The sequence below is a fragment of the Gymnodraco acuticeps genome, unplaced genomic scaffold (assembly GCF_902827175.1).
Source record: "Gymnodraco acuticeps unplaced genomic scaffold, fGymAcu1.1, whole genome shotgun sequence".
Classification (NCBI taxonomy): Eukaryota; Metazoa; Chordata; class Actinopteri; order Perciformes; family Bathydraconidae; genus Gymnodraco; species Gymnodraco acuticeps.
In genome coordinates this window covers 320,756-347,461 of record NW_022992300.1, presented here as the reverse complement: position 1 = coordinate 347,461, position 26,706 = coordinate 320,756, and the positions used below count along the sequence as shown (strand labels likewise).

General features: G+C 42.4%; 1 protein-coding gene across 1 annotated transcript; it reads right to left on the bottom strand.

Moving 5' to 3' along the window:
* Positions 1–1,035: 1,035 nt before the first annotated feature.
* rprd2b (regulation of nuclear pre-mRNA domain containing 2b) lies at positions 1,036–26,418 on the bottom strand. The gene is given in 12 exon segments (XM_034207993.1): positions 1,036–4,317; positions 4,319–4,440; positions 4,442–5,451; positions 5,591–5,758; positions 6,996–7,226; positions 7,612–7,924; positions 8,209–8,384; positions 18,361–18,487; positions 18,600–18,652; positions 18,786–19,009; positions 19,142–19,271; positions 26,202–26,418. Coding segments are annotated over 12 exon segments (3,537 nt in total). The 5' UTR covers positions 26,389–26,418; the 3' UTR covers positions 1,036–3,521.
* Positions 26,419–26,706: the final 288 nt, after the last annotated feature.

Genomic DNA, 26,706 nt, shown 5'->3' with positions numbered 1-26,706 from the left:
TGTTCCATCTTCAGTCATAAATACCAACTATTATCAATGTTAAATTACATTTAGGCATCTAAAATGTATAAAATACCGTGCATTCAGAAAGCTCTTACGTTTTTATCTGACTATCCACTGTTAACTGGCCACTTCCAGACAGTTTTACTGGAACCGATTATAGTTAAACTCTTTATGGATCTTTAAACGTGGGACCCTTCCCTATTTGCCATTATTTTCACTATGTACATGAAATACACTAGACGTTATACTAGTTTGTCAGATAACTCAATACAAAAGAGAGCCGATGAATTTGCCTAATGATAAAAGTATTTCACAATAAAGCCCTAACTTGTCTGTACAATTAACTATCAGCAACTGGTTACTGTGGAAAAGGGGCACAGAGGCCACCATGACGTTTTTTTCTTTAAATGTCTGGTGTAGCTTAAAATGTGCTGCATCATGAATGCTGACATTTTAAGATTAAAACATGTTGTGAAAGTGTACAGCCATTGCTTAGTGGGTTTCTGATAATGAGGTTAGGGCTGTTTCACTGGAAGTGGGTCATCAAACTGTTTCTGTGTCACAATGTATTAAGTGAAATCTGTAAATGGAGCCAATGTACCACAATAGTCAATATGTAGGGCTAAAGCTCAATAAACTCAATAGTGTCACAAATTGGCCTTTCTAAAATGTGGATCTCAAACTGTGCATTGTAGCGCAAATATGTTTAGCAACAATCAAAAAAAGGATAGAGTTGAGGTTTTTGCAAAAGGAGAAAGTCAGAGCAAACAGGAAATCGCCTCCATTGTTAATTTAAATGGTGCACCAACTGCTTACAGTCAACAGTGCCACCAGAAACAAAATGAGGGGTTTTCTTAAAATTTGAGGAAAAAACAACTAAAGCACTAAAAAAATGTTGTCTCCCAGATGGATTCCTCAATGTGCTTTGTGTAAAAAAAGGTTTCAAAAAATATATAAGAAGCTGTATACAGCTATGCATATTTTAACTGTTCCAAAAATATAATGAGTGCATGTTCATCACACCAGAAAGGATTGGACACTCAAAGACCTGTGTAATAGCATCATTGATGAGAACAGCAGAAATTCAACTTAGCAAATATTCACAGACCATCATCTTCGTCACATCTTCAGTCAGTTTCAAACTTAATTTGTCAAAGAGTTAACAGACTGGGGTTATTTACAGAGACAATTGAAAATGTGGAACTTGGTAGCTGCTTAGTGTGAGGGAACAATACATCTAGCTTTCTCGCTGTGCATCATGAACACACCAAACCGATTTGATATTTAGCTGTTTCGATGAGATAAAAGACAGTTTACAGAAGGTGGTAACAGACTTGTATAACATTCAATGACACATCGTACTCTGATGATCTGCCAACACTGTAGTGACAGATATGCTCTTCATGGTTACATTTTTACAATGTATCTAACTTCATGGGGTGCTCAGTGTTTCTTGATGAACTGTAAATGAGCACAGGAGAGAACACACACACTCCATGATCACACAAACAAAGGACACACAAGGCTTTGAGCAGCAGTTCCCACCATGCACCTCTCACTGGGGAGGGAAACTACATCAGTGTAGAACAGAGGGAAGCATTACGGCAGTAACTCCTGTAAAAGAAGGAGGATTACTGCCATTGTGCCCCTTTTTTTACCCTCAGACGAGGGGCACAAGTGTTTATGAACAAAGCCATTGTGAGCACAAGATAAGCACAGGGGTTTGAGGGAAAAAGCATGAAATTAGCAAAGAAAAACACAGAGGAAGGGGCCATAATAACTGGAGTATTTAAATAAACCATTTTCAAAACAACCCTTATTAGCTCATATGTTTTCGCCCCCTAATGCCACCTGTGGGCGCTGTTGCAAACGGAAAATTGCTAAATCTATTAGAAAAATACAGTGCCAAAAAATAATACTTATGCACTATGAGAATGGCAGCAGCTATGTAAATATATGAAAACAAATTCTCAGAAATCAGCTGAACAGCGCAACAAAATTACAACAGCGCAATTCAAGTGATAATTAGTGACCAAATAAAATACCTCCCCCCCCAGTTGAATTGAAACTCTGGATTTTATTCAAGTCAGTACATGATGAAGCCTAGCAAGAGTGTTTCAGAACTGAAAAACCTCCCCCCCACCCGCCATCCACTACGGAGGGTCTTCATGACTCAGTCTAATGTGAAGCCCGCATAGGCATACAAGTATGTTGAAATAAAAATACATAATTATCTTCACCCTCCTCTTCTGCATGGTGGTTTCAAAAGGAGGACAGAAAGCTGCGACAGATACTTCAGAGAAATTCTTCTGAAGCTAAAGCTTAGCCGAGGCCTCAATCACAGTAAAGACGGGGTTCAAAAATGACGATCATTGTCCTCATTAACAGAAATAAGAGCTTGAAAAGAAAAAAAGCTGTGTCATCTCAGATTTCATATTTACAAGTTTAGAAATATACAGTGGGAGAGATGGGAGGGTGAAAAAGGTCGAGCAAGAGAACAATATTATTTACAGCAGGAACAAAAGCTTCAGAACCAGTCTCATCACTTCTAATGAGAAACACCATGTTAGCACACACAGCACACACCCACACACTCATGAATGAAGATATTCATTTGGAAACTACTTGTAATTTGTAAGGAATAATTGGACACTTTAGGAAATATGGTTATTGGCTTTGTCAGGTGACATTATCTGGGTGTTAAATAAGATGCAGATATTAGACAATTGCCTTAGCTTAGCATACATATTCAAATCAGGGGCCTAACCTGTCTGAAGGTAACTAAATAATTGTGTGGCCATGGGCTGTGACTTCCTGAAGTCTTGTTACCATGAAACTGTCTCACACATAACCCCCATTACAAATAATTTTACATTTGTACAGATTAAACATTAAACATTGGCTTTAGAGGTGGTAAAAAATGGCGTATTGACCTTCAGGCAGATCCAGGGTAGCTGTCCCCATTTCCAGTTGTTATGCTAAGCTCTAGCTTTTAATTTACTGCACAGATGTGAGAGTGGTATTGATCTTCTCATACAGCTTTCAGTTAGAAGCAAATAAGCCTATATCCCAAAATGTCAAACTTAGATCCATACATCTGTCTCTCCTGCTCTCTCTCTCTCTCTCTCTCTCTCTCAGTTAACTCAACAATCACACAGGCAGGCAAGCTCCAAACAAAATAAAGTTTAATATCTGCTTGAACTATCTGTGTTTGTTTGTAATGTTAGACAGGAGCTGGAGAAATGGATAAAAAAGGAGGGAAAGATTGAAGGTTGTGACACAACACTCTATGTAACTGCTAACCTCAAAGCTGCACTGTACAGTGTAAGAAGACTGGCTGGCTACTTAGCTGAAGCATAAAGATTAAATCAGCCATTTACACACAACCTATGGTAGTTTTAATTCAAGCTAATTAACAGAGTAAAGGTATCTAGGCTCATACCAGCAGGGCTAACACACACTCTGCTCTTCAGGGCAGGGCGCTTCACTTCTCATTCAGCATGTGATAGACGACCACTTCAGTATCGTGGGGGTAGGAAGGGTCTCTTCTGCGAATGGAAGGGACCACCTGTGAATGGAGGACCCTGCCGCTTGCCCCCTCGATATCCCCCCCGGGGTCGGTGCTGGTTAAACTGCTGAGAGGGGGCTCGGCCTCGCTGCATAGGTCTCTGTTGGAGGTTAACTGGGAGAATCGGGGGTAAGTTAAGCAGGGGAACGGGGTTGGAGGTGTGGTTGCGGGAATGAGCTGGAGGACTGGTGGGAGGGCCAGAGGAGTGAGCAGGGTGGCGAGGGGGGTGGGAGTCGAGTGCAGGGGGATTGGGGGTGGAGGGAGAGGGTGTAGAGCATGTGGGAGAGGAGGGAGGAAGAGGTAGATTGAGAGGCTCCTTCACTCGGCCCAGCAAGGGAAGAGGAACACCTGGGCGGTGCAGGAGGGGGGCATGGCGGGGGCCAAAAGGCTCTTTAACTGTACCAGGACGGGGCAGCTTGGGGGGATCACCTAGCAACGAGGACATGAGGGGTGGGGGGGGCATTTTGTTTCCTCTGGGCCCCATTCCGCCTCGCTCTACACCTTCAGGTCTCAGTGGGAGGGGGAGAGAAAGGGGACGCTCGATAGGGACCAACACTCCCCCTACCATGACTGCAGAGGGCACAGAATGGTGGGAAGGTGGAGGGGAAGGGCGCTGGGGTATGGGAGGCGGAGGGGGTCTGGGGATGGGTGGAGGAGGGCCGAAAAAATGGGACGGGGGAGGATGCTGGTGGAGATGGGAGGGGGGAGGAGACTGGATGTTCTCAGGGTGGTAGGGGCATTGGGAAAGGAGGAGGGTGTGCGTGGTGGTGGGACGGAGGAGGGTGGAGATGTTGGTGGAGGAGGTGAGGAGGGGGAGGAGGCATGGAGGGGCTCATGTCGTCGTTTCCAATGTTAAGAGGAGGTGGGGCCGTCGTGGGGGGAGGGAGACTGAGCGTCCATGTACTCCTCCTCCTCGTACCACATCGCTCCCCCTGGTCGAGCGCCGGCCCCTCCCCCCCGCCGGGAGTCTCGGACAATCAGGCGGATGCTCTCCACCGTCTTGATGCGCTCCCCGGCGTGGGGGCGGTTCGAGTAGCCAAGAGTTTGGATCGGAGCCCCTTCAGTGCAGGGGGACACTAGAGTCTCAATGCGATGGTACTGGCCCTCCTTCCCCTTCCCCCCCGGAGACTCGGGACCCTCTCGTTTCCCCCCCTCCTCCGACCCGCTGCTGGCCCTACGAGAGCCTGCTGAGTGTTTCCGTTCACCGTTTCCTCTGTTGTTTCCCATGATCTTCAGCTGGTGTCCATCTTTCTTACCCTTTATGTCACTGCTGGGAGAAGAGGAGACCTGTTTCCTCACTGCATCGTCCTTTGATTTTGTGGCCCCCTTTTTGTCAGCTCCATACCGAGAGGAGGAGGAGCTCAGAAAGTCTCCATTGCTGCTGCTCCCTGACGGGGTGATCACAGCGTCCCAGGGTTCACTGCGGTAGGCTGTGGGTGAGAGGGTATGACCTCCAGATGACCCTAAAGACTCTGGCACACTCCCAGGTGTGTCCATGATCTCGTCCTGGGTGGGGGTGCCAGCGGCCTCGTCTCTCACCGGGGTCCCGTCCACCCCGTCGGGACTGCCATCACCCATGGCGAGACTGAAGCCGGGGTTACCCTGCAGGAAACTGTTGATTTTTGATTCCAGGCTGGGGGGAGAGACAGAGGGAGCTGAGGTACGAGGAGGGGGCGGAGGAGGGGGAGGAGACAGCTTCCTCTCTTTCTCCCAATCTCTGCTCCTCCCAGGTGTGTCTCTTTTGAGGCTGTTCCCTATGGTGGGTTTTGCTTTTGGGGTGGTGGGGGAGAGCAGGGTTTTAACTGCTGAGGATTCTGGGGAGGTTCGGGTGGGAGTAGCAGAGGAGTTGTTTGACACACTTTGCAGGAGAGAGGACAAACCTGCAGGGAGACAGAAAAAGGGTGGGGAGCCAGAGACAAAAGAGATGACAAAGAGAAAAAGTGACATATTAGTTATTGTTTATGTACATTCTTTCATTAAAAAGGGACTGTATTAGTGTGTTTCCTACATGCGTCTTACCTGGTGTGTTTGTTTTAGTCAGAGCATTGAGTATGCCTTCAGGTGTGATGTCAACTCGTGACAGGATGCTCGCCAGGCGAGGGCTCGAAGAGGTCGCTTTGGAGGCTGCTGGTTGGCCAGAAGGAGTGGTGGGGGTTCCTGGAGACGGGCGAGGTGAGGGGCTAGCTGCTGGAAACATTTTAAAGACAGAAAATAATAGGTTTAAAAAGGGAAGCGCAGAAATTCCGAGGTAAATCAAACAATAATCCAAACTCAATTTCCCTGTGCTACATACATTGTTAAAGTATTTCAACTCTATTGCTACAACCAAAGGGTCGTTAATAATTTATACAATACCGCATACCTAATACCCATTTATTTGTACAGTTTCAGACAGTTTGAATATGGCATTATATATTAACTTAATGTATAAGTTATTAGTTATTTCAAACTAATAGAGAGTCAAATATTAACCACCTTAAAACATGAATTATGTAGTGGTCATTGTACAATTTAATTACTGTACAAACCCTTTGATGCTACTGTGGAGGAACACCGATTTCAGATAGCGACACATCTCCTCGAGGCCCAGAAAGAGCAAATACTAATTAATTTGTACTTTTTTTTGGACATGACCCCGTTACATTTCGTTGCAGGTTCTGATCAGTATAATGGCGCATTTCCACTGCAGCGCGTAGCACGGTTTAAGCGTGCCGTGCCAAACCCGGCCCGTTTTTTGTTGCGTTTCCAATAGGGGTAGTTCCAGCTAACGGGTACTTTTTCACAGTTTTTCTGGCCCTCCAAAATCGTGGTTCTTTCCGGGTCAACAACCGGGATGAATATGCTAAACTAGTGACATGAGTGGCTACAACTACAACAAAATGAATATATTTGACCGTGATTTAATTGTAATACACGTTTCAAAATGATGCCGAAGTAACAACATACTGATACCGGTTAGTAAAAACCATGAATTAATGCTTTGACAAGTCTGCAGACAGACGGCAGGAGAAAAACCCTTTTAAAATGCGTGTTTTCTGAATGGAGAGCTAACGTTGTATATGCTCCGACCGTGCACACTCACAACAACGGCCTACAGACATAAATAAACCAGCGACTGTATTCGCCATAACACAGGCAGTCTGTGGTTTGTACTTGTTTAACTTTTGTCTAGTTTCTGAACAGATATGAAGAGCTGTGAGCTCTGAGTGCTAAGAGCTAACGGCTGATGTTTGGTTTTGTGGTTTGCATTGAAGATGACGTCACGGCTCCACCTACAATGCGTTATTATAGTTACTGCCCCAGCTACTAAACTGTAATGGAAACGCAGCATAAAGTGAGCCTGGCCTACCAAGGCCTAACTATACCGTACTAAGCCGTGCGAGGCCGGCCATAACACTCATCTTCACCCAGCCCTTGAACACACCTGTATTCTTCATGGCAGATGTGAGGGAGCTCAGAATGGAGCTGATCTTTCCCAGGTCCACCTTGTCCAGATTGACTCCCATTGTGGTTACTGCGGCGCTTTGAGCAGCAGCAGAGGTGGGAGTCAATGGGGTTGCCGTGGCAGCAGCAGTGGTGGTGATGGTCTTCAGAGCCTTCGTCGGTGCATCTGACTTTGCAACAGCAGTGGACGGATTGTCCTTCTTGTCACCTGCTAGTAAATATAATCAAAAGCCGATATATTTACAAATCTGAATCAAAACATTACAACTGGGCAGCCACATATGGATCTACATCAGACACTTTTTTACGCTGTTATGGACAATCTTACACTAATGCACATTCCCAAAGGTATTGACCTTGACTGTTATTTTGTATATATTGATTGTTGTGTTTTTTATCTTAATATGTGCATATGTATAAATGTGTCTATTGATTGTGTATATATATATATATGATATACATATTTTATACATATTTGTATTTGTATATTCAGGATTGTGGGAAACAATGATCTCTATGGCTGTACACACAAACTGGAATATTGACAATAAAGTTGACTTTGACTACATGGGAAAGACTATTATTGACCCACTGACCCTCTGCTGTGGCAGCGTCAGCCTCTTCATCAGACAGTTCCATGTCCTCCATGTCCTCCATGTCCTCCATGTCCTCCATGTCTCTGCTGTCATTGGCATTCTCTCCTTCATCCATGGCCTTGCCATCCAGCTCTGGGTCCACCTGGGCCCTGATGGACCCCAGTCCCATGAAGGGGGAGTCAGAGCCGGTGGGAGAGGGGGCGTCTTCTGAGGGGGAGGGGATGGGAGAGTCCTCAGATCCAGGTAGAGTCGACTTGAGGGAATCCAGTTTCCTTTTAAGACTAGCCACACGGTTGGCAAAGGCATTGTACGCCTGGAAGATGGCAGAAAGAGAAGGGAGGAATAACATGGGGGATATAAGAACGATTTTTTTTTTTTTTAAGGAACAATTTGAGAGATCATTTTCCCAAAGGATACTAGGAACAATGAAAGATGTCTGGGTCACCATTTTCGATAATGCATTTTCCATTAAACAGAGAAAATGTGCAATTTACCATGAATCAATGTTTTGCTGAATCACTCTTAACTTCAATCCACAGAAACCAAAATCATGATTTTGGCATAGCAATCTCTCTGAAAGGGTATCGGAACACTTACATTGGCCACGATCTTAACCTCCTTGTACTGCATCTCGTAGAAAATGTCTGCATTTCCCAAAGCTTCCAGCAGAGGAGGCCCCGTCGTCAGCTCTGTCTCCATGAAGCCCACAAACTCCTGCAGCTTCAGACTGCCTTCCTCAAAGTCCGTCTCAAACTTGTTCCCTCCAGCCTTGTCTGGAATAGGACACAGTTGATGAACAAGCAAAAAGTTTAAAAAAAAGGTTTATACATATTTCATATGGTTCATCCAAGACATAGTGAGAGGAGGTGACAGTGAACGATTCTTGAATAGTGTTCAGACTTTCTCGCTTGATTGAGAGTTTCGGTAACCTCTTGAGACCGTAATATATATCAACTCATTGCCAATGCCGCTTCTGCAAAAAGCATCCCTGCACCTCTATAATTGTCTTTTAAAAAAAGGTTACACAAGTTTGTTTGTACCATCACTAAAAGGCTTTGTAAAAAATAGAAATCAGCTACTAAAATTGCAATCGTTGCATCTTAAAATCACTTTAAAATAAATGATAAAAAATAAGTCTGGCTAATTTATCTGCATTTAGGTAATCAAACTACTATGCAACTACAGACCCAGGGCAAAAAACCTTTGTATTGACTTCTGTTGACACATTTATTAAATAAACTGCAATAGTTACGTGGCCAGTGCTGGTACTCAACGCATCAGAATATACACTGAACAAAAATATAAATGCAACACTTTTGTTTTTGCTCCCATTTTTCATGAGATGAACTAGGGATGCCAGAAACTGACCATGATCAAAATTGAAAATCGGACAGCCCTGGCGAATAATAATCGATTATTCGACGACGCCCCCCCCCCCCCGTCAAACAGTCAAATGGAATTCCGTTGTGTTCTTTTACTGGAACATGTACATGGTACAAATAAAAGGGCTCTTCAGGTAGAACAGTACAAAGCAATAACAACAAATAAACTTCACGTGTGTGCGCATCGCACATCTTCAAATAAAGGCAATGGCAGGCACTTTAGAACAATAGGCCGTACAATTTCACCTTCATAGCCTAGTTAACAATCACGAATAAAAGAATACTGCAGTAATCAGTCAACAAAAACAATAGCATCACTTGCTTATGCATAAAAACAATAAATCAAAATTGCATAGTCTATAAATAAGGCCTATTGTATTGAACATTCTAACAAACAGTAGCGAGTGAGTCTTTTAGGCTATAGATTGAAAATTAGGCTCCAAATAATACAAATTAAATCAGCTTCACTTGCAACAACAAAACGTCTTACTATTTAGTTCTTGTTCAAAAAGATGAGCTGGTCGACGTGGTCAGGGTGTAGGCGAGAGCGCAGCCGGTTAAGGATTAGTCCTGCTGCCGAAAAAAACCTTTCCGAGGGCACAGACGTGGCTGGCACACACAAATATGACCTCGCAAGTTGTGCCAACCTTTCGTACTTCGTCTCATTTACTCTCCACCAATCGAGGGGATCCAAATGGGGAGCGATGCACTTTTCATCACAGTAGTGGCTTAATTCCATTTCAGGTGTCTCCGCGTGGTATTCTTCGGCAAACAATGTTAGCATTGCAGACTTGTTGTTGCATCGTGGTCTCTTGGCCGCTGCAGACCCCCCCGCTGATTCAGACTCAGAGGAGTCCTCCTCGGTGATCTCTGGTTTGGCGTCTGCTCCTACAGCTACGGCTGAAAGCAGCTCCTTGACTCTGGCCTTGACAGCATCCCTGAGCGCATCGTTAGCAAACTTTAGATGTTTATGCCGCGGGTCAAGAAACGATGCAATGAACGGAACTTTCTTGGCACTCTCCACTTCGTCGGGTTCAGTCGCCGTTTCAGTGACACAGACACGGTTTGTTTGTACTCTGCAACCTTTTTAGACTCTCCTGGAGCAACAGGCAGGTGTTTGGTCAGCAAAGTTGCTGTGACAGGATAAATCATAGAGCTGGAAACCCCTGACTCTCCACACAGGGCAGTAGTAGCGCATTTCAGGGAGCGCAACACCGGCAGCATCTCTTCCATCACGATCCAGCTGTCATCGGCTAGGTCAAGGGTCCTAGCGTCTGACAGAGTTGTGACACTTCGGTCCGAAAGAACCGCAGCAACAGCCCAGCGCTGCTCCAGCAGGCGATCAAACATGTCGTAGATGGAATTCCACCTTGTACGACAGTACTGTATCAGGCGGTGATCTGGCAGTGTTTGATCAACCTGAATCATAATCAGAATTAGCTTTCTTGTCACATCACAGGTTTACATAAGTAAAAGAAAAGAAGCAAAAATGTGTTTTTATGCAAGTTCTATCGTTTTTATTACTTCCATAAAAAATAAAAGGGGGGTGCAAAGAAACAAACAAACCTGCTTCTGACAAAGCGCCTGTGTTGCTACTGTGCTGTGGTGGAAATGTGACACAAGTCGACTGGCACCGGCGACAATATGATGTATGGGCTTCAGCTTGAATCCATCATTTATTGCAAGTTGGAGTGTATGGGCATAACATGGACTTGAATCCCAATCCAAGTACTCATTGTTGGCAAGAGTAACATTGCTCGCATTGTCATGCACACACGCTGTCACTTTCGCCAGTATCCTCCAGGACTCGGTAGCACCTCAGCTAAATTCTCTGCCGTGTGCCGTTCGGGCGTTGCACGGGTCTGTAGAACCGCACTCTTCATCTCCCATTCACTATCGATATAATGGCAGGTTATGGTAACATAGGATTCAGTTGTGAGTGCCGTCCGTGGTTATCGACACCTTTGAGACAGCTGATAAGCTTCCGCGCAGATCTTTTGCCTTATCTTTGTACCGCTTTTCAATTCGTTTGGTCATTGTAGTACGGCCCGGGACCCTGTAATCTGGTTCCACGCTTGCCATAAGCTCAAGGAAACCCCCTCCTTCCACGAAACTTATTGGCAGCATGTCCTTCACTATCATATTGGTAATTAGTGCAGTTATGTCACCTGCACGCCTGTCATCACAACGACGTGGTCTTGAAGTGAAGTTAGTAATGGCCGGCTGCGCTGCGTCTTTCTCTGCAGGCACTTCTTTGGCATGCTTCGCACTCAAATGCGAACGCATTGTTGATGTTGAGCTGTGGTACACCAAAGTCTTTTCGCAGAGCTTGCATTTGACTTCATTTGCACTTGTCAGTTTGAAGTAGTTCCACGAGGAACTCTTCTTTCGTTTGTTCATCTTTAGTTGTGTTCTCACTCCAATAAATCAATCGCACGTGTGACGGAGAGGGGGGGGGGGTCGGTGTGTAGCAGCGCAGCGAAGGGCTGCGCAGAGTGCAGCAGTCTGCACTGCTGGCTTCCTCCGAGTTTACAGTAAAACAAACTGGTGGTGTGACCAATGGCCATTTACAATTATTAATACTATTACTATTTTTAGCATTAGTCTATATTTTGGTTGAAACTAAGCCAGGAAAAAAAAATACAAATACACAATAACCATTTCTCTCAAATAATGTTCACAAATCTGAATAAATCTGTGATAGTGAGCACTTCTCCTTTGCCGAGATAATCCATCCCACCTCACAGGTGTGGCATATCAAGATGCTGATTAGACATCATGATTATTGCACAGGTGTGCCTTAGGCTGGCCACAATAAAAGGCCACTCTAAAATGTTCAGTTTTATCACACAGCACAATGCCACAGATGTCGCAAGTTTTGAGGGAGCGTGCAATTGGCATGCTGACAGCAGGAATGTCCACCAGAGCTGTTGCCCGCGAATTGAATGTTAATTTCTCTACCATAAGCCGTCTCCAAAGGCGTTTCAGAGAATTTGGCAGTACATCCAACCGGCCTCACAACCGCAGACCAAGTGTAACCACACCAGCCCAGGACCTCCACATCCAGCATGTTCACCTCCAAGATCGTCTGAGACCAGCCACTCGGACAGCTGCTGCAACAATCGGTTTGCATAACCAAAGAATTTCTGCACAAACTGTCAGAAACCATCTCAGGGAAGCTCATCTGCATGCTCGTCGTCCTCATCGGGGTCTCGACCTGACTCCGGTTCGTCGTCGTAACCGACTTGAGTGGGCAAATGCTCACATTCGATGGCGTCTGGCACGTTGGAGAGGTGTTCTCTTCACGGATGAATCCCGGTTTTCACTGTTCAGGGCAGATGGCAGACAGCGTGTGTGGCGTTGTGTGGGTAAGCGGTTTTCTGATGTCAATGTTGTGAATCGAGTGGCCCATGGTGGTGGTGGGGTTATGGTATGGGCAGGCGTATGTTATGGGCGACGAACACAGGTGCATTTTATTGATGGCATTGTGAATGCACAGAGATACCGTGACGAGATCCTGAGGCCCATTGTTGTGCCATTCATCCACGACCATCACCTCATGTTGCAGCATGATAATGCACGGCCCCATGTTGCAAGGATCTGTACACAATTCCTGGAGGCTGAAAACATCCCAGTTCTTGCATGGCCAGCATACTCACCGGACATGTCACCCATTGAGCATGTTTGGGATGCTCTGGATCGGCGTATACGACAGCGTGTTACAGTTCCTGCCAATATCCAGCAACTTCGCACAGCCATTGAAGAGGAGTGGACCAACATTCCACAGGCCACAATCAACAACCTGATCAACTCTATGCGAAGGAGATGTGTTGCACTGCGTGAGGCAAATGGTGGTCACACAAGATACTAACTGGTTTTCGGACCCCCCCGGACCCCCCCAATAAAGCAAAACTGCACGTTTCAGAGTGGCCTTTTATTGTGGCCAGCCTAAGGCACACCTGTGCAATAATCATGCTGTCTAATCAGCATCTTGATATGCCACACCTGTGAGGTGGGATGGATTATCTCGGCAAAGGAGAAGTGCTCACTATCACAGATTGTTTCAGATTTGTGAACAATATTTGAGAGAAATGGTTATTTTGTGTATATAGAAAATGTTTTAGATCTTTGAGTTCATCTCATGAAAAATGGGAACAAAAACATAAGTGTTGCATTTATATTTTTGTTCAGTGTAATATATCTCAGCAGCAAATATCCTGCTCCCTCAGGATACTCCACAGACCTGTTTTAATTTAATCTACTTTCTATGGAAGAAATATTCTCACTGCTACACCTCTACTGGGTTGTGTTCATTCCTGCACTTGACCTGAAGAGTCATTGGAGGCAGTCGCAATTTCTACAGGCTCGCACTACCTGTTAGCATCTGGCATCTGTTAGCATCTAGCTCTGCTGCTTACAAACTTTTAGCCATCCCTGCTTATACAAGTAGTCGTTTTATTTGTCTGCGATCTGCCGAGGCCTACTCCCACCTGTCGAGTACGGCTGTACTGAGGTATTTTTCCTCCGGAGACGTCGCGAAGAGACGGAGCGGCTCCACCTGTTGCTGCATGCGATCTGCGATTTACGGAGGCCTGCTCGTCGCGAAGAGACGGAGCGGCTCCACCTGTTGCTGCCTGCGATTCTGCGATCTGCGATCTACGGAGGTCTGCTCCCACCTGTAGAATACGGCTGTACTGGAGAGGTTTTTACCCCGGAGTCGTCGCGGAGAGACGGAGTGGATCCAAGCTTCGGGCTTGGCCTGCTTCCACCGGGCGTGTGCTGCTGTACGGAGGAGGATTTTACCACCGCTGGGGCCTGCTTTCCACCTGTCCTGGTTCTGCTGTTGCAGAGGCCTGCTTTCACCCCGGGGATACCACGGAGGGACCGGAGCACTTCCACGCTGCTGTTTTCGCCTGTCCTTTGCTGCTGTGCTGATTTTGCTCCAGGAACATCGCGGATACTGTGTGCTGGTCTGGGAAAATGGCCCATATCGGGATTCTGCTGTGCCTGTTAACTGTTTTGGACTATGAGAAGATCTCTAGTAATTCTGAGGAGTCTACTGGATTCAGGTCTGTTCTGCCACCCGCAGTGGGAATCCCCTGCAAAGGTTCGGATGTGTTGCTCAAACAATTACCGGTTGCCTTGTCACAGACAATCTGCTCGACAAAATATGTTTGTCTTTTTTGTTTTCCTGCGATGATGGTTCTTCAGGACTGCTTCTTAAGCTCTAATCACGCTCTCGCAGACTTTTCCGGTGTTTCTAAATTAGATGACAATGTATGTGTGTCGTTTAAGAGGAAAAGATGCCTGTTTTTTTGTTTTGTTATTACTGTCAGGAAATGTACAACCTAACCCTGGTCCACCCAGTAGTAGTCAGATCGCTACTCCTGCTGATTTTAAAGCTAGGTCTGGGTTGGGTTTCATCCACTTGAATGTGCGCAGTCTGTTAGGTAAACTAGATTTTGTCCGTATCTGGGTGAGCTCAACTGACGTCATTGTTTTATCAGAAACATGGCTAAACAAATCTATTTTGGCCTCTGACATTGCCTTAAATGGTTTTAATGTGTATCGTTCCGACCGGCCTAATAAAGGTGGTGGCGTTGCCATTTATGTTAAGAATAAGTTCAGTGTAACCACATTAGTTTCCAAATCGATCAGTTAGCCATAAATATAGAAGTGGCAAAGGGTCAACAGGTCATGGTGGTGGGCTGTTACAGACCCCCCTCAGCTGTCAAAGACTCCTTGTCTTCACTAGCAAATCTTTTATCACAACTAGACTACAAGGAAATAGTGCTACTTGGAGATTTTAACTGGGACTGGTTAACTGCAGTGTCAGAGGATTTTAAAAACCTTTGTATCTCTTTGAATGTTACTCAGATTGTGGACAGTCCTACTCGCCCTAACATTAAGTCCCCTAATAAATCCTCCCTAATTGATCTCATTTTAACTAATGTTCCCCATAAATATTCATCTGTGGGAGTATTTGCAAATGATCTGAGCGATCACTGTGTTGTAGCCACAATTAGGGACACTAAGGTCCAAAAGGTTAAACCTCGCATTATCATTAAGAGAGACAAAAAACATTTTGTGGAGCAGGGTTTTGTGCATGATCTGTTTGATTTTGATGGGGGTAAAATCGATCTGTGTGCTGATGTAGAAACCGCATGGTCTTATTTTTATCTTGGTTTTATGGAGATCATTGATAGACATGCACCCCTGCGTACATTTAGAGTAAAGGGATGAGACAATCCTTGGTTTTCTGCTAATCTGTCCAGTCTCCTTCATGATAGAAACAAGGCCTGGGCAAAGGCTAGGAAATCAGGCTTAGAGGTAGAATGGCTGCGTTTTAGGCAGCTAAGGAATAGCTTCACTTCACATATCAAAAGTGCTAAATCAAAGTACAATCTGTCAGTAACCACAAAGAATCTGAATAATCCTGGAAAATTTTGGAAAGCCATTAAATCGTTATCCACCGACGATATCCGTAATGAGCTACCTCCGTGCATTACCACAGCATCTGGCACTATATCCAGGGGTGCACATAACTTTTTTGCCCTGGTTCTCAAAGGAGCACCTGGAGATGTTGCTTGGTGCTCATCCTTAAAATGAAATAAACCGGAACTTTTGAGGGGCTCTTGACTTTATTTGCCAGACACACGGCACTGAACACACATGCAGAGGTGAACACAGAACACACATGCAGAGGTGAACACAAGACAACATTAGCACGACCAGTAATCCTACAAGCTGTCATCACTACCCTCCTGACTGTTCTCCTCTCTGTCTTCCTCTCTGTCAGACATGGTAGCTGATGATGTAGGCCTACTACTTTCTCTCTGGTTGAGTCTGCGATTAGCTGCTTGCATCCACAAGTCAACAGCTGGGTTTGGGTCGAAAGTCTCTGTTGTCATCTTAGACAAGTGGATGTAATCAAATAAGTATGTGAACATAACCAATAACCTACCATAGCCAATAACAAATTAATGTAACTTATTTTATTTGTGTTGTTCATTCATATCTTATTTTACCTTAACATTTATTTATTTATGCATTTTTTTCTTATCTCTCCAGTTTTAAAGGATATTTTTGGTAGCTAGCACGGCACCAGATTCTAATAACAACAGCGCTGGTACCGGTGCACCCTCCCTCTCTCCCTCGCATTTTGGCTGTGAGCTGCGGGCGCCAGATAAGCCAACATCCCCCATTTTCATCACTTACAGCGCCCATCGTACAGGGCAAATGAAAGGTGGAACCGGGGTGAAAAGGGTGTTACATTTACTTAATTATGAATATTGTTAGATCAAGGCCGAAAATTAGGATGAGCCACAACGATCCAAATGTTTTTTTCCCTCCCAGAACTGCCAGCGCAGCACCTCCCCAGATCTGGCGCCCTAGGCGAACAACTAGCCAGTGCTACGGGCCGGCCCTGAGTTCATATCATGGTTCATATGCAACTCGCAAATATCTCTCTTTCTCTCTCTCTCCCCTTCCTCCCTACCATAGTCTGTGACTCTGAAAAACGTGTGTTGGAAAACCCTTTTAGTTTTACCCCTTTTACTGTTGATGTTGTTCGTGAAGCTTTAACCAAGTTAGATCCTAAGAAACCGGCTGGCCCGGACAACGTAGAACCTTTCTTTTTAAAGATAGCTGCAGATTTTATTGCTCCACCTCTCACTACTCTTTTTAACCTCTCCCTCAGCACTAACACAATTCCAAAATTGTGGAAGTCAGCGTATGTCCTGCCTTTGCTAAAAGGAGGGGAGGCCACCTTATTAAATAACTATAGGCCAATCTCTACGTTTTCAGTTCTGGCTAAGGTTCTTGAACGCCTAGTGAGTGAACAGGTAAAGGTGTTTTTATGTACAAATGACATCCTGTCTAAACATCAGTCAGGCTTCAGAAAACAACATAGCACCATCACTGCCACAATGAAAGTGGTGAATGTTGTGGCCAGTATTTTAGATAATAAGCAGAGTTGTGCAGCTCTATTTATTGACCTTTCAAAAGCATTTGACACCGTCGATCATCACATTTTAAAGCAGAGGCTAGCCAGTATAGGCATGTCCAGCCATGCAGTGGGGTGGTTTGTGAACTTCCTCTCTGAAAGGTCCCAATGTGTTCACTTTGATGGGCTGTCTTCTGAGTGGTTGAACATTGCTAATGGTGTTCCCCAAGGTTCTGTTTTAGGTCCACTTTTATTCTCCATCTACATCAACAGTTTAGGTGAAAATGTGGATGGAGCAACTTTACATTTTTATGCGGATGATATCGTGATGTACTGTGCAGGTCCCTCCATTAAGGAGGCTGTTGTTGAATTGCAAGCAGTTTAACATTATTCAGACTCAGCTCTCTGAACTAAAGCTTCTTTTAAATGTTGAGAAAACCAAGGTAATGCTCTTTTCAAAAGCTAAAAAGACACCAGAGCCTGTTGTAGATATTGTAACTACGCAAGGAATAAACATTGAAGTGGTTACCTGTTACAAATACCTTGGTATCTGGCTTGATGATTGTCTCACTTTTAAACTTCATGTCAATAACCTGCTTAAAAAGCTGAGGGTTAGGCTAGGTTTCTTCTACAGGAACAAGTCCTGTTTCTCGCTTGAGGCCAGGAAAAGGCTAGTCACTGTGACCTTTTTACCTGTGCTGGACTATGGTGATTTGATGTATATGAATGCACCTGCCAATTACCTGGTCAAGTTAGATGCTGCGTATCACAGTGCACTGAGATTTGTGACAAACTGTAAAGCATTAACGCATCACTGTACCCTGTATGCAAGGGCTGGTTTGCCTTCGCTAACTGTACGGAGGCTCAGTCACTGATACATTTTTATATACAAAGCCATGTTAGGGAAACTTCCATCTTATATCTGCTCCCTGATCTCACGGAAAATTGTAAGTGGCTACTGCCTGAGATCAAATGCCGTGGTTTTATTAAATGTGCCAACTGCTAGGACTGTCTTAGGGAAGACAGCTTTTCGATGCGCAGCTCCTCTGTCTTGGAATAGTCTGCAACTGAAATGGAAACTGAGCAATCTGGTGCCACTAAATGTTTTTAAAGCTCCGTTGGATGCTACTCAATCGGAAGCTATTGGTACCTGTTTATGTGGATAATTATGTAAATGATGCTGTATGATGTCCTTTTGTTGTTCTATTTATGTTTTTATGTTTCATGTGGAACTACTTGAGCAGGTCTCCCTTGAAAAAGAGATCAATGATCTCAATGGGATTTATCTGTATAAATAAAGGTTTGAAATGAAATGAAATGAAGAGGACACATCAAGTGACAAGTCTGTATGTGGTCTAATACATACAGTACAAAGGCCAATGAGTGTGTGATGATGCAGAAATGGGCCCAGTGACCTCTGACCTTTCAGTCTCTTGAGAGCCTCTGTGCTGCAAACATCCACCCTGAGAGCTGCCAGCTGGTTCTCCCTGAACTCCTCTTCTGAAACCACCTGCTTATATTTCGACAACTGATCGATGAGGGACTGGGGCTGGAAAAGAAAGAATGCAAAGAAATTATTGACAGTAATTCAAATGTTTTAGACTTTAAACACAACATGAAAAACAAAGTAATGCAGGACAACACTAAGAAACAAGACTCACGGTGAACTCCGCTAAGATCTTGGACTTCAGGGCAGCTTTGGTGTTGGCTGGTGCTACAAAATAAAAAGGTAAAACATTGATTAACAAACAACCATAAATGCAACTGTTCAAAATGTTAAACTAAAGGATTATGCAAATGTTAGGAAGTTATTAAACTTTTGATTTTATAACATGACCACTACTGACCAGTTGCCGGGGGCGTCTCTTTTTCTTTCTCCTTTTCCTTCTCTTTCTCTTTCTGCTTCTCCTTTTCCTTCTTCCTTTCTTTCTCTTTTTCCTTCTGCTTCTCTCGCTCCTTTTCCTTTTTGTTTATGCCAGCCTTAAACCCGGCAATGACCTCCTTGGGATACACGCTCCTCTCCTCCCAAATCCCAAAAATCCTCTCCACTGAGTTGCGGACCTTCGGATCTCTGAAAATAATGCAAAATGGAAACACAAGACCATTTATTTTAAACACGAGAAGATTTAGCATTTCTTACTTGTAGCTCGGACATTTGAGTTATGTTGGTCCAATACTACAGCTGAATAAAAACTGTACTCACCTGATGAACTGAGCAGCGTTGGGAAGGACCTCTGCAAAGGACGCACGAAAGACGATAGCATTCTTTCTCTTGCAGTTCTGTATCACATCGTTTGCAACGTAGAAGAGATTCAAGCGATGAGGGTTGTCAGCTGAACAAACAAAACAAAGAATTAGATTCCCACGGCTTCCTAATCTTAGAAATAATTAAACATGTATAAAGTTTATTAGCATGATGTGGCTGATTCAGATTTTCGGGGATAACATTTTCCTGACCAGAACACTTTCAAGTTGATTGGTATTAATAAGCAGATTATTTTATAGCAGAAGAAGGGGTTGCAGATCACTTTCACCATCAATTCAAGAGCCCATTATTTTTTAGATTCATAAATTAATCGCTTGGTCTATTAGAAGTTAGAAAATAGTAAAACCAAATCCATCCTAGTTTCTCAAGGTCCAATGTGCTTTTTTTAACATTAGATGTCATGTATCGTCATTCCAAAAAGCCAAAGCTTCAGGTTTCGGCCGCCCTTAGCATAGCAGATTTAAAAAATAGATAAAAAACATCAAGTGTGTCATACAAGTAGCCAACTTCTTTAAGGAATAACTCATGATCAATTTACATTGGTATTTTATGTTTGGATGATAACGAACAAGTTATTGCAATACAGGAATAACCCAAATACTGTTTGTGTTAATTTAGAACAAGTAATGATGCATCACATAGCTGATTTGTAAAGTGTCCTGCTCAGTATGCATTTAAAAACTAGACCGTTAAACATGCGTTAAAGTTAATAATACAAATAACTCTGTACCACCAAGTACATTTAAAATATATATATTTTACTCAGTATCAAGCAGGCTATAATATTAACATTGAATAATGTTAATGGTCAAAACCTTGTCACAGTGACAACTTGTGTTGTATACACACCGATACACATGCATCCGTCACATGAATGAATATCATCCAATAAAATCAGCTCTTGAGTCTTCAATGTCACTTGTGTTTCATTGAAATGCCTTCAAGTACTCTCATAAATTAAACTAGTCTCAGCGAATAATAATAACACAGAAAAACTGAAGGCAAATGAGTGTGCCTGTTTTTGTACGATTATTCATTCACCCAGAAACGTGTTTCTTACAGTCTTACTTTAGTATTAATATCAGTTATATATTTCCATTTCTAAAAGAAATACAACACTGGCAAGGATACGATGATTTCTACTGCTTTTTATAGTTCTGCTATTATCGGTTTTGGAGCAACAACTATAAAAGATCTAAATCTTTCTGATTAGCTTCTCATTTAGTCTAAAAGATAAATGGTTATCTAGGGAAGTTAATGTAATTAAATATATCATATCAAAATATACTGAAAAAAGGCAATTATGCTCTTCAAACTAAGCACAATAATATTGTTTCACCTCTATTTTATTGTGAAATTAGTTTTAACACTGATTTGTACATTTATTTAACAAATACAAATACAAAGAGGTTTCTTTAAAATCACAAAAGGCCAAAATATCAGTAATACATGGGCTGGTTTTGATTTATTTTGTTTTTGACTAAATCAAATCCCATTAATGCCATAACTAATTCAAGGGGGTTGCATGTGTTGTGCCACTTCAATATTAAATGTACCTTTGAACAACATGTCCCTACTCAAAGTCAACACACACTCATGCACATACAGATCCCAACACACTGCATTCATCACTTGAAAAGGGAGACCGCTCTGATAAACACTAAGATCCTCAAAACACATTCAACTCTGAAACAGTGTGTAAAAGTCACAAACTTATGAATTACATAAAAGCCACCATGGAAAACATCCAAAAAATTTGTTAGCCATGGACGGCATCAACTTAAGGTTCCGACATTAAAAGTATAATTCATTACAAAACGAGTATGTGCCAATAGTTAAAAGATCATTTTGCTGCTGAAGCAAACGTGCTGGAAAAAACCTAAAATCAGTTTTTCTCATCGTTATTAGATGAGATAAAAATGTCATGCCAAAGCCTTTTGGAGAGGGTTTTTATATATATATAACAAAGTAAGACTGTGTGTATATGTATATATATATACACACACACACACAGTCTTACTTTGTTATATATATATATATATATATATATAAAACAAAGTAAGACTGTGAGATAATATCGTGTTGTTTATTTTCTTTGATGAATAATATAATAAAAAAGTTAGTTACCTAAATATAGCTTTTGCCCAATAATGTCAAAGATGATATACAAAATCACTCTTTTTCGTTTTACCCCTTTTGACAAAAAACACATTTGTGTAGAGAATATAATAACAACTTGTATAACTATCAGTAAATGTTATACATAGGGCTGCAACTTTCAGAAATTGGAATTATTGATTATCAGTCAGCTATTTTCTAGATTAAATAGTTTGAATTTATAAAATGTCCAAGGTCACAATTTGCCTTTAAATGTCTTTTTTTCAGTTCATAAACCCAAATACAGTCAAATTAAAAAGGTCCCATGGCCATTTCTACTGATCATAATTCCATTGTTAAGGTCTACTAGAATAGATTTATACTGTGCAATTTTCCAAACTCACATTGGTTTTTCATACAGCATCTCTGTATAGTATGTGTCTGTCCTAAACGGCTTGTTGGAGCTCCTGCCCCCCCCCCCTCCCTATGAGCCCAGTGGCCAGCCAGACCTAGCCCGAAACCAGCCCGAGCACACACACACACACACACACATACACACCCGCAGCCTGGCTGGGAGTTTATGTGTGTGCTCACACACAGACTCACAGCCTCGCCGAGTCCCGCCGTCTCAGGGAGGAGAAATCGGCGGAGCTGCAGCTGAGAAAAGATTGAGTGTGTGTGTGAGGAAGTCCTCGGATTGGTCCATTTGGACCAATGGTGCCATTTGGGTATGGGCACATCACTCTACTCAGGAAGAAAAAGAGAAATCTCCAACGAGGCGTTCTGGGGCAGCACAGACAGGTATCTTCTGTGTTAGAGTTTTACTCGCTACAGGGTGTACTTTGAGGGTTTGTGACTTTGCAGACCGTTTACATGCAGAAAAACCTTCATAACACACAAGGGGACGGGTAATAACCGGAAAAGCATGACATGGTACCTTTAACATAATGATAGGATTGAATATAATATTTTCGTTGATCAACAAATTATTGCACCCATAGACTGGATACATACAAGGTTGCATCTCATTATCTCCGATTAGCACTGAAAAAAAGATTTTACATTTCTAGAAACTTAAAGGTGACAATATGTCATGCTTTTCCAATTATTACCCGTCCCCTTGTGTGTTATGAAGGTTTTTTTTATGCATGTAAATGGTGTGCAGAGTCAAAACCCTCCCCAAAACGCCTCATTGGAGATACGTCACTGTCCATTTGATTCTTCCGGGTACATCATGATGTCATGTCGTCCCCGGAACGAAATGGACCAATCCGTGGAGCTGTTACGTCCGCGGAGCCGTTACGTTAAGCCCCCGCTGATTGGTCCAAATTGACCAATCCACGGACTTCCTCACACACTCAGTGCAGGCAGCTCTGCTGATCTCTCCTCCCTGGCTGCAGGCTGATAACAGACAGTTGGGATCGCGGCGAAATTCTCTCTGCAGACCCATTCTCACAGCGTTTATCAACCCTTTTCTTACTCAATATCAAGCCACACTTATTGTTTTTACTTCGGCTGTGACTTTGTGTGTGCTCAGGGTGAGTTTGGCTGTGTTTCGCTGTGTATCGCTAAACAAGGAAATCACACCTCCACGGAGCTCAGCGCGATTCACAACGTCCCGACTGGTCCCGACCAATCGGAGCACACTGGGCTCACAGGGAGGGGGGGGGCAAGAGCTGCAACGAGCCGTTTAGTGGAGAGAGTGAATACTGCTGAATGCACATACTTTACAGAGATGCTGTATGCGAAACCAATGTGAGTTTGGAAAATTGCACAGTATAAATCTATTCTAGTAGACCTCAACAATGGAATTATGATCAGTGGAAATGGCCATGACATGGGACCTTTAACATTTGAACATGTTTATTATCCAATGAAATAAGCACTTCTATTTGACAAGCTCTGATACCGATAATTACGATTTAGACACAACCTATGCTACAAAGACAATATAAACATTATGTATGACACAGTGGTGCTTAAAGTGACTGCAAGCATTTCATTTCTGCCACTCTCCCATACTGTACATCTGCAAACTGTGGGGTTTCTCTGGAAGTGTTTCCTTGTACGATGTGAGGGTCTAAGGACAGAGGGTGTCGTATTGTCATACTGATATTCTGTACAAACTGTGAAGTCCACTGAGACAAATGTAACATTTGTGATATTGGGCTAAATAAACATTGATTGATCTGCACAGCTTTTTATATCAAAGAAGAGCTTTTAGGTCTCTTTCTTAATATGCACCATAACTATTCTCAAACAATAAAATATGACATACCTTACTAAAAATTAATGCAAACTAATGTTGCTGCTGTTAAACAAAATAAATATATGAGATTAGCATAGATTGTCTTTACTCAAAATGAACCTACTTTATAGCATTATTCTTTTAGCTCGAACCAAACATGTCCTAGCGTACAGCCAGAAAGATTGACTCTGGGTTGGTTGGCAGCGCTCTCCCTGAGAAACAACAGCTCAGCAGAGCACAGCAGTCATTCCCAGTGTGCCGTCAGCTTTCATCATGCTGTGCTCTGCAGGCAGTGATGTGCACTGATAAGAAAATCCACATGATGATTCGACAGGCACTGAAACTAACTTGAAACTATGGATAATTGATATCTCTAAATGTTAGGACTGAAGCCTATAAAAGATATGCAGGGTACAATAATAGAAAAATAAATGTTCCTGCAGCCAACATATGCAATCAACTTCAACTTTAAGACAATTAAAGTAATAATGTGGATTCCCCCTTTAACGGTCAAAGATTTTAGTCATTTCTGTCCTTCATCTTACACTATTTTCCAATCAACTCTTCCATTCTCAAGAATTCAGCTGTATGAACAATGGTGACTGGCATATATGTAAATGTTTCTGTAAGAGGTTATGATCAATGTCTTTGCTTCAATACATACAAAAACAACAAATCTGCACCATGAAACAAAAGCAATGCATTCCAATATAAAAAAAATCCTGCTTCGAACACAATGTGTAACAAGGTAACCAAGGTGTATAGCCTTACAGCTATGATAAATTCTCCAAATTAACTAACGTTCCTACTAGAATTTCTTTCCAAAATCAGATGAGAATCTTAACTTTTGAAAAACCTGCAAGTGATGACTAAATAAAAAAAGATTCTTCGGTTTCAGTAGGTCCTTGTCTGACAATTGGAAAAACCAACAGACCAAGTTTTGCGACATTTCATTAGAAAACGCTTCAAATGTCTCACTATCGAAACCAATATAGATGCTCAAATTATAAATAATGCTTAAATAAAGCAGATACAACCTTCGGTAAGTCCTGCATTCACCAAAATCAATGGTTAGAGCGAAACATTTGTTGTTCTGGCCACAATCAGCAAAAACCAGTATCAAAATAATTCTCTAGAAAATAGTAAATGATTTTTGTGATATTATAAAACTGGTGTAAGGTTGGAAGCCATGCACATTTCTCTACACTTGCTATAAGATAACTTAATACATACTGAAATTAGAAGTAATGAGATTGTATAATAAATCCTAATCGCAACAATAGAAATACTATTCAGTACTTCAGAATACCAAAGCAACAGATACTACCTGTGATTTCACAAAACAAGCGATAAATGGATTATACTATAATCTGTTTAGAGGCACAAGCTAAATACATGACAGCAGTTCAGTGGCTTTACAAATGTAGTACATTTAATTAACTCTTATAAAGACCCCATTTTAGACAATGGCAACTTTGGGGGCTTTCAAAATGACAGTTATTTTTCCTTATCGATTACTTTATGCACTCAAACACCAGGTAAAAATGGTGGTTAGTAAAAACCTATCCTGATAAACCTATAACTAAAAACAGTTTGATATTTTAAGTATATTCAGCAGGCAGTGGTATAACACAACAACAAAAGACTGTGCCACAAATAGAAGAATGCACTGAAAGAAATTCCCTGTAGTAAAGTATTAGCATCAAAATAGCCTATTTAAATAAAAAATAAATAAGTGCTGTTAGTGCAGGGTTAATCTATCATGATACTTCTTAATGTACTCGTATGTTGTATTCATCTAAAATTTGCAAAGTTGTTATTAACTAATGTTGAAAAAGAAATGCAATGGAGTAAAATATAAAGCATTGCCTTCCAATATTTGGTGAAAGATACAATGTTATACCAAATCTTCAAAACTCTACCTAAGTAAAGTACTTGAGTAATTGTACGTAGTTACATTCAAACACTATCAGTAGGTAAGAAACCAATGTAACAATACGTGGGAAAAGTTTGAAAAAATATGAAATGGTACTGCTGTCAAGTGTATCACTACTTTAATTACAACGTCGTGACATCGTTTTTAGCTCCAGGAATCTTAGGTTAATCGTCTAATGCTTAAAACAAATGCATATTTCAGTAAGAGTGCACTTTCCCTTTACATTTTTAAAATGTTTACTTAAACATCGCTTCAACAATCATGCATGTTAGACGATCATTGCTGAACTTCCACACATCTTAAACTATACAACCCCGACTAAAACTGATATGTAATACAATCTAACTAAACACCTTCTAAAACATTTATCTCCAGAATCCGTCCTTTGAGATAAGCAGTGTGGTGCATGGCAATTATTCTTGAAAAAAACAGCATGAACCCCGGGAGGCCCAACTGTAAACAGTGCCATTAGTGCATGTTAGCATTAGCTTAGCTAACATTACTGACTATTTTTAAGCCACGATTGCAACGCATGTCTTTATTGAAAACATCGATTACACTTTTTAAAACTGAATGCATCTATAAAGCAGTGTATTGCACTTCTCGCAAAGCTATCACCAGTAGCTGAATTTGGCAAGCTGATCACGGTCAACGCAGAAATGCATTTGAATTAGCTTAAATGAGCTAAGCTAGCGGATTTAGGCTCAGCTACTCACATTTCTTGAGCCACTTCATCCAGTAGCGAACGATCAGGCTGTGGTGCTTTTTGTTTTCAATGCACCAGTTTGAAAGTCCTTGTATTGACTCCATAGTGTTGGAAACTCCTTGAAACCGCCGGTCCAAAGACCCTTCCAGACCAGCGTTGGAGCTGCGGGCTCCAGCAGCCCCAGAACCAGCCGCCATCTTTCAGTCTGTCTGCTGTGGTGCTGCGCATGAAGGAGCTAACGCGAGCAGGACGGGGAAAACAACACACCCCCATGTTGCGTTGCTGTCTGCATTTATAAATCACAATCAGACACAGGTTTATCACCAAGTAGGTTTACACATACGAGGAATTTGCCTTGGTGTATAGGCCTATGGGTCATACATCAAACAAAGTTAGTTAAAGAAGATAAACTGGAAGAAAAACGACCAACAACAAATAATATTCAAAACGACTATTGGTATATGATAAAATACTAGGAATACTGAAATAAAATATGTGCAGCATTACTGCTACGA